The 8,907-nt window shown below is 44.9% G+C and overlaps 1 protein-coding gene across 1 annotated transcript; it reads left to right on the top strand.

Annotated features, from left to right (window-relative positions):
• The first annotated feature begins 1,610 nt into the window (after positions 1 to 1,610).
• LOC116678919 (piggyBac transposable element-derived protein 4) lies at positions 1,611 to 3,955 on the top strand. The gene is made up of 3 exons (XM_032508654.1): positions 1,611 to 1,829; positions 1,917 to 2,781; positions 3,036 to 3,955. Exons 1-3 carry the CDS (start codon positions 1,611 to 1,613, stop codon positions 3,953 to 3,955), a joined length of 2,004 nt encoding a protein of 667 aa, XP_032364545.1.
• Positions 3,956 to 8,907: the final 4,952 nt, after the last annotated feature.

The raw sequence follows: 8,907 nt of genomic DNA, 5'->3' as shown, positions 1-8,907 counted from the left end.
CACATACCACATACAATCCACCCTACATCACAGACAATGCACAAGTATCATGACCTTACCCTGTCAATTGATTAACCAAGTCAAAAAAAACAGAATGATTTAAAAAGATAATTCTGTATAAATTACACTAGAGCACATCTAAGAAAAACAATAAACAAACAAAATACAACCTCCACATACTATAGAGAATCACAAGATCAAAATAGTAAAAATTGAACTAAGCTAGTTAGACATGATTAAAAAAAACTAGATAAAGTGCCATAAGTGCTTCAAGCTATTTTGTTCCGTGCAGATTGTTATTTAGGAGCGCTATGGAAGTTGGAACAAAAGACGCCATAGCATTACTTTTCCATCTACTAGCTCTCAGGCGTTTACCAGAGGGTAAAATATTATATCTGAGTGCCAAAATATGAGAGGGTCCTTAAGGATTTCTGAGCCTGGGTGACAACTGTTTTTTTCAAAGATGGACTGAAGTGAAGTATACTCTTTTTTCCATAACCTTCATTGCTGTTTTTTATTAGTTGTGTGTTGTGTTGCGTTCCCGCATATGTCACATGTACCACGGTCTCGTCTGTCTGGGTCACACGGACCCAGGTATATTTAACACACACACACACACACACACACCACACACCACACACACACAACACACACACACACACACACACACACAACACACAGAGAGAGAGAGAGCGATGAGAGAGAGAGAAGAGGGAAGAGAGAGATTTACAGAATAGCCCTTGTAACAACCTGCAGCTGGCCTCTCCTCCTGTGCTGTCTTTATCTCCCAAGGACAAGGCCAAACTGAACGGAACTCCTGTAACAACAACACAGACAGTCTGCCGCATCAAACCTTATCACACACACACACATACTCACATACACACCCCGTACCCATCCCCACCCCCCTCCAAACTGACTGCCTCGGGGACCTTTCTTTTTGTGTTTCTTAACCCCCCACCCCCGTCACCTCAAATAATCCCTTCATGTAACCACATGTACTGTGTGTTGTCCTGTGCATCATTGTATTACTTTGTGTTTATTGTATTCTTATTTTTTCTCCTTCATATGCTGTATCGGATGCTGGTAACTTTAATTTCCTTGCGGGAGTCATCCCAAAGGGATTAATAAAGCTAAGTCTAAGTCTAAGTCTAAGTCTAAGTCTTGTGTGTTTCATCTGGTCACAGGGACACATTCTGTTTATTTGACCTTTTGCATTGACCTTCGGGTCCCAGGGACCCACGTTGGTTTTCAATTCATGTCACGTATACTACAGTGAACCCGGCCCTTTGGGTCTCCGGGACCCGTGCCCGCGGACTCGTCGTTCCTGGTCCCACGGACCCAGGCCAATATCCTAGAGTATTTCTTTCTCTTCTAGCACGGCCTAGGCCTTTGGGGTCTCTTGGACCTGTCCTGCTTTTGACCGCGAGTGTATTTTGTGTTGTCTCCTAAATAAATATTTAACACACACACACACACACACACACACACACACACACACACACACACACACACTTAGAGTATAAACTGGACACACATTGTCTCGTCTTCTTGTAGTTGTCATCTTACGTCTTATCGGTTTTGGACCTGTGCATTGGTGTGACGTCGGCATGGCCCGTCGTTTGACTCTGGAATTGAAGCTGCATAGGGTTATCGTCAGCGGGCCCGCTCGCAATGTGCCCGCCGAAGTGCACGTACGAGAAGAAGAGAAAGTACAAGAAGACCGCAACATAAACCACCATCGCTTCGACGAGAGCGAATTAGAAGAGGACGAAGACGATGATCAAGGCGTAGACGATGTTGAAGTTGAACAAGGAGGAGAACGTGGAGTAGGGTGGCAACCAAGGCCACACAACGAAGAAGAAGAAGAAGAAGAAGAAGAAGAAGAAGAAGAAGAGAGTGAAGAGGGTGAGGAGGGTGAAGAGGGAGAGGGTAGTGAAGACGGGGAGTACAATGAGGATAGCGAAGACGAGGCTAGAGCAGACGAGGGTAGTGAAAGCGAGGAGTACGATGAGGTTAGCAAAGACCAGGGTAGAGCAGACGAGGGTAGTGAAAGCGAGGAGTACGATGAGGTTAGCAAAGACCAGGGTAGCAAAGACCAGGGTAGAGACGAAGAGGAGTACGTTGAGGACGGCGAGGAGGAAGTTTTTTTGTCGAAAGACGGCAAAATCGAATGGTCCTCGAAAACGTGTAACCCCAGTGCCCCCCGAGCCCATCGCCGTGCCACCGAAAGAGACACATACGAACTAGACCGAGGCCGAAGGGACCGAGACGGCCAACGCGCTTCTGGTTCCGCTCCGCCACCGCCGAGCCCGGGACCTACAGAGTACGCCGCGGAGCGCGTCAGCGACATACTCTCAGCGTTCCAGCTGTTTGTCACTCAGCGAATAGAGAAGACGGTGCTGTTCGCGACCAACCTCGAGGGCCGCAGGCGATACGGCAAAGCCGGCGAGTGGAAAGCGATGGACGCCACGGACCTGCGAGCCTACCTCGGGCTTCTGATCCTCGCGGGCGTGTACAGGTCCCGCAACGAGGCCTTGGAGAGCCTGTGGCACGAGGAGAGCGGAAGGGCCATTTTCCGCGCCACAATGCCGGTCAAACGGTTCCACTTGTACTCGCGAATGCTGCGCTTCGACGACCGCGAGTCGAGAGCCGAAAGACTAGCCACGGACAAACTGGCGGCCGTACGAGACGTGTGGGACGCATGGACGCGCCGGCTGCCTCGCCTCTACGAGCCGGGCCCCGACGTGACTGTGGACGAGCAGCTGATGCCCTTTCGAGGTGGGTGTCTTTGCGGCGTGTGGTCTTCTTACGGTTGTGTACCCATTGTACCAGTTGTAATTGTGTGTGTGTGTGTGTGTGTGTGTGTGTGTGTGTGTGTGTGTGTGTGTGTGTGTGTGTGCGCGTCTGTGTGTGTGTGTGTGTGTGTGTGTGTGTGGTGTGTGTGTGTGTGTGTGTGTGTGTGTGTGTGTGTGTGCGTCTGTTTGTCTGTGTGTCTGTGTGTTTATGAGGACATTTGTTAAACCTTTCACCAGGTCGATGCGCCTTCCGCCAGTACATGCCCAGCAAGCCTGCCCGCTACGGACTCAAGTCGTGGGTGGCCTGCGACGCCCGCTCCAGCTACGCGTGGAACATGCAGCTCTACACGGGCAAGTCGGTGAGCGGCACGCCCGAGAAGAATCTGGGCTCCCGCGTGTTGCTGGACGTGACAGAGGGCCTGCGGGGCCCACGCAACGTGACGTGCGACAACTTTTTCACCTCCTACGCGCTGGCCCAGCGGCTGCTCGCCGAGAGGCGCCTCACCGTGGTGGGCACGATGCGCAAAAACAAGCCCGAGCTGCCGGGGGCTTTGCTCGCCACCAAGGACCGTGCTGTCTTTTCGTCCAAGTTCGCCTTCACGCCCATCGCCGCTCTGGTGTCCTACGTGCCCAAGAGGCACAGGAACGTGGTGCTGCTGAGCACGCTGCACTCGGGCGACGAGCGGGTGAGCGCCGACAGGCAAGCCAAACCCGACATCATCCTCCACTACAACCGCACCAAGGGCGGCGTGGACAACCTGGACAAGCTCGTCGGCACGTACAGCTGCCGCAGGAAGACGACGCGCTGGCCCCTCGCCCTGTTCCACAACATCCTCGACGTGTCCGCCTACAACGCCTTTGTGCTGTGGCGAGAGCTCAGGCCCGAGTGGATGCGCGGCAAGCTCAACAGGAGGAGGGCGTTTCTCGAACAGCTGGGCAGGGCGCTTGTGACACCGCTCATCGAGAGACGACGCCATCTGCCCCGCACGGAGGCTTCGGCCGCGCTCGTCAGAGCCGTGGCGGCGAGGTCCGCGGAGGCGGCGAGGTCAGCGGGGGGCGGATCCGGCGTTCGGCGAGGCCGCGACAATCGAAACGACGTTGGGCCGACGGCAACGCAGACTGCGACGACGACGACGACGGCGACGAGGGCGCCGTAGCTCGACAGAGACCGCAGAGAGTGCCCGGCAAGAGGAAGAGGTGTCAGCTCTGTCCAAAGCCCACGGATCGCAAAACACACACCGTGTGCGGCTGCTGCGAGAGATACATCTGTGGAGCTGCACGCAGGCCTACTGCGCTGAATGCGTGAGGCCGTAGCCTCTTGGGTCGTGGGTAGCGTAGCCGGGTTGGCCGTCTAGGTAACGCTGCAATACAATAAAAAAAAACCTTTGGGATACTTGTGCTGTGTGAGATGTGAGTTGAAAAATATATACAATGTAAGTGAGCCAAAAAAGGAAAGACGACAAATAATAAACTAAATAAACCAGGGCATGTGATGTGAAATTATACACATGAAGTGCCGGGATAATGCAAGCGTAGTAGAAAGCAATAAACTGAACACGTCCCCGTAACATGAAGGGCAATACAAGGGTTAACAGCCAAAAAAAACATCAATATAGCTCTACTTTTTAGTCCTTAATTTTAAAACAGTACATCAGAATGCTCTGAAATTACCTGAGAGACAAAATGTAGAAGTGATGTCTCCAACCGAACTGGAATGAAGCTGGTATAACGTCAGGATTCATTTTCAGAGAAGCCTGAAAAAGAGAAAAATATGCCTTTAACGGCCTGAAAAAGATATAAATCACACTATTTATTAGACATTCTAGGCTCTATTTTTAAATCCTACATCAGAATGGTCCTAAATTACCTAAATGACCCAATGGATATGTAGTGTCTAACCCATAGTTGGATTGAACCTTGCATATCAGTAGGAATCTTTTTTAGAATGGCATGAAGGAGAGTTAAATATGCCTTTAACAGCCTAAAAAAGACTTAAATCACACTATTTATTAGACATTCTAGGCTCTATGTTTAAAATCCTACATCAGAATGGTCCTAAATTACCTGAGTGACCCAATGAATATGTAGTGTCTAACCCGTAGTTGGACTGAACCTGGCATAACAGTACAAATCCATTTTAGAGTGGCATGAAGGAGAGTTAAATATGCCTTTAACAGCCTAAAGAAACGTCAATATAGCTCTACTTTGTAGTCCTTAATTTTAAAACCGTACATCAGAATGCTCTGAAATTAACGAGAGACACAATGTAGAGGTGATGTCTCCAACAGAACTGGAATGAAGCTGGTATAACGTCAGGATTCATTTTTAGAGTAGCCTGAAAAAGAGAAAAATATGCCTTTAACAGCCTGAAAAAGATTTAAATAACATCATTTATTAGACATTCTAGGCTCTATTTTTAAAATCCTACATCCGAATTGTCCTAAATTACCTGAGTGACCCAATGAATATGTAGTGTCTAACCCATAGTTGGACTGAACCTGGCATAACAGTACAAATCCATTTTAGAGTGGCATGAAGGAGAGTTAAATATGCCTTTAACAGCCAAAAAAAACATCAATATAGCTCTACTTTTTAGTCCTTAATTTTAAAACCGTACATCAGAATGCTCTGAAATTACCTGAGAGACACAATGTAGAGGTCATGTCTCCAACAGAGCTGGAATGAAGCTGGTATAACGTCAGGATTCATTTTTAGAGTAGCCTGAAAAAGAGAAATATATGCCTTTAACGGTCTGAAAAAGATTTAAATCACAATATTTATTAGACATTCTAGGCTCTATTTTTAAAATCCTACATAAGAATGGTCCTAAATTACCTAAATGACCCAATGGATATGTAGTGTCTAACCCATAGTTGGATTGAACCTTGCATATCAGTAGGAATCTTTTTTAGAGTTGCATGAAGGAGAGTTAAATATGCCTTTAACAGCCTAAAAAAATGTCAATATAGCTCTACTTTTTAGTCCTTAATTTTAAAACAGTACATTAGAATGCTCTGAAATTACCTGAGAGACACACTGTAGAGGTGATGTCTCCAACAGACCTGGACTAAAGCTGGTTTAACGTCAGGATTCATTTTAGAGCAGCCTGAAAAAGAGAAAATATGCCTTTAACAGCCTGAAAATGATTTAATCACACTATTTATTAGACATTCTAGGCTCTATTTTTAAAATCCTACATCAGAATGGTCCTAAATTACCTGAGTGACCCAATGAATATGTAGTGTCTAACCCATAGGTGGACTGAACCTGGCATAACAGTACAAATCCATTTAGAGTGGCATGAAGGAGGGTTAAATATGCCTTTACCGGCTTAAAAAACGTCAATATAGCTCTGCTTTGTAGTCCTTAATTTTAAAACCGTACATCAGAATGCTCTGAAAATATGTGAGAGACACACTGGATAGGTGATGTCTCCTCCAGACTTGGAATGAAGCTGGCATAACGTCAGGATTTGTATTTAGAGTTGCCTGAAAAAGAGAAGAATATGCCTTCTGAAAAAGAGAAGAATATGCCTTTACTAGCCTGAAAAAGTGTCAATATATCTTTGGTTTTGAGGCCCTAATTTTAAAACCGTACATCAGAATGCTCTGAAATTATGTGAGAGCCACACTGGATAGGTGATGTCTCCTCCAGACTTGGAATGAAGCTGGCATAACGTCAGGATTCCTATTTAGAGTAGCCTGAAAAAGAGAAGAATATGCCTTTACTAGCCTGAAAAAGTGTCAATATAGCCTTGGTTTCAAGGCCTTAATTTTAAAACCGTACATCAGAATGCTCTGAAATTATGTGAGAGACAAACTGGATAGGTGATGTCTCCTCCAGACTTGGAATTAAGCTGGAATAATGTCAGGATTTCTATTTAGAGTAGCCTGAAAAAGAGAAGAATATGCCTTTACTAGCCTGAAAAAGTGTCAATATAGCCTTGGTTTCAAGGCCTTAATTTTAAAACCGTACATCAGAAATGCTCTGAAATTACCTGAGAGAAACACTGAATAGGTGATGTCCCCACCAGACTTGGAATGAAGCTGGCCTAACGTCAGGATTCCTATTTAGAGTAGCCTGAAAAAGAGAAGAATATGCCTTCTGAAAAAGAGAAGAATATACCTTTACTAGCCTGAAAAAGTGTCAATATAGCCTTGGTTTCAAGGCCTTAATTCTAAAACCGTACATCAGAATGCTCTGAAATTACCTGAGAGACACACTAGATAGGTGATGTCTCCTCCAGACTTGGAATGCAGCTGGCATAATGTCAGGATTCCTATTTAGAGTAGCCTGAAAAAGAGAAGAATATGCCTTTACTAGCCTGAAAAAGTGTCAATATAGCCTTGGTTTCAAGGCCTTAATTTTAAAACCATAAATCAGAATGCTCTGAAATTACCTGAGAGAAACACTGGATAGGTGATGTCCCCACCAGACTTGGAATGAAGCTGGCATAAGGTCAAGATTCCTATTTAGAGTAGCCTGAAAAAGGGAAGAATATGCCTTCTGAAAAAGAAAAGAATATGCCTTAACTAGTCTGAAAAAGTGTCAATATAGCCTTGGTTTCAAGGCCTTACTTTTAAAACAGTACATCAGAATGCTCTGAAATTATGTGAGAGACACACTGGATTGGTGTTGTCTCCTCCAGACTTGGAATGAAGCTGGCATAAGGTCAAGATTACTATTTAGAGTAGCCTGAAAAAGGGAAGAATATGCCTTCTGAAAAAGAGAAGAATATGCCTTTTCTAGTCTGAAAAGTGTCAATATAGCCTTGGTTTCAAGGCCTTAATTTTAAAACCGTACATCAGAATGCTCTGAAATTATGTGAGAGACACACTGGATAGGTGATGTCTCCTGCAGACTTGGAATGAAGCTGGCATAACGTCAAGATTCCTATTTAGAGTAGCCTGAAAAAGGGAAGAATATGCCTTCTGAAAAAGAGAAGAATATGCCTTTACTAGTCTGAAAAAGTGTCAATATAGCCTTGGTTTCAAGGCCTTAATTTTAAAACAGTACATCAGAATGCTCTGAAATTATGTGAGAGACACACTGGATTGGTGTTGTCTCCTCCAGACTTGGAATTAAGCTGGAATAACGTCAGGATTTCTATTTAGAGTAGCCTGAAAAAGAGAAGAATATGCCTTTACTAGCCTGAAAAAGTGTCAATATAGCCTTGGTTTCAAGGCCTTAATATTAAAACCGTACATCAGAATGCTCCGAAATTATGTGAGAGACACACTGGATAGGTGATGTCTCCTCCAGACTTGGAATTAAGCTGGAATAACGTCAGGATTTCTATTTAGAGTAGCCTGAATAAGAGAAGAATATGCCTTTACTAGCCTGAAAAAGTGTCAATATAGCCTTGGTTTCAAGGCCTTAATTTTAAAACCGTACATCAGAATGCTCTGAAATTACCTGAGAGAAACACTGGATAGGTTATGTCCCCACCAGACTTGGAATGAAGCTGGCATAACGTCAGGATTCCTATTTAGAGTAGCCTGAAAAAGAGAAGAATATGCCTTCTGAAAAAGAGAAGAATATGCCTTTACTAGCCTGAAAAAGTGTCAATATAGCCTTGGTTTTAAGGCCCTAATTTTAAAACCGTACATCAGAATGCTCTGAAATTATGTGAGAGACACACTGGATAGATGATGTCTCCTCCAGACTTGGAATGAAGCTGGAATAACGTCAGGATTCCTATTTAGAGTAGCCTGAAAAAGAGAAGAATATGCCTTCTGAAAAAGAGAAGAATATGCCTTTACTAGCCTGAAAAAGTGTCAATATAGCCTTGGTTTTAAGGCCCTAATTTTAAAACCGTACATCAGAATGCTCTGAAATTACCTGAGAGAAACACTGGATAGGTGATGTCCCCACCAGACTTGGAGTGAAGCTGGCATAACGTCAGGATTCCTATTTAGAGTAGCCTGAAAAAGAGAAGAATATGCCTTCTGAAAAAGAGAAGAATATGCCTTCTGAAAAAGAGAAGAATATACTTTTACTAGCCTGAAAAAGTGTCAATATAGCCTTGGTTTTAAGGCCCTAATTTTAAAACCGTACATCGGAATGCTCTGAAATTATGTGAGAGACACACTGGATAGGTGATGTCTCC

The sequence above is a fragment of the Etheostoma spectabile genome, unplaced genomic scaffold, assembly GCF_008692095.1.
Source record: "Etheostoma spectabile isolate EspeVRDwgs_2016 unplaced genomic scaffold, UIUC_Espe_1.0 scaffold00008632, whole genome shotgun sequence".
NCBI classification, from domain to species: domain Eukaryota; kingdom Metazoa; phylum Chordata; class Actinopteri; order Perciformes; family Percidae; genus Etheostoma; species Etheostoma spectabile.
This window is presented reverse-complemented; position numbering and strand designations above follow the sequence as displayed.

What these genes read in the sequence shown, in the direction of transcription:
- LOC116678919 (XM_032508654.1), top strand. Translation starts at nt 1,611, where the DNA reads ATGGCCCGTCGTTTGACTCTGGAATTGAAGCTGCATAGGGTTATCGTC. An exon ending in AACAAGGAGGAGAACGTGGA is followed by an intron (nt 1,830 to 1,916) that starts GTAGGGTGGCAA and finishes GAGGGTGAGGAG; the next exon opens with GGTGAAGAGGGAGAGGGTAG. An exon ending in GCAGCTGATGCCCTTTCGAG is followed by an intron (nt 2,782 to 3,035) that starts GTGGGTGTCTTT and finishes ACCTTTCACCAG; the next exon opens with GTCGATGCGCCTTCCGCCAG.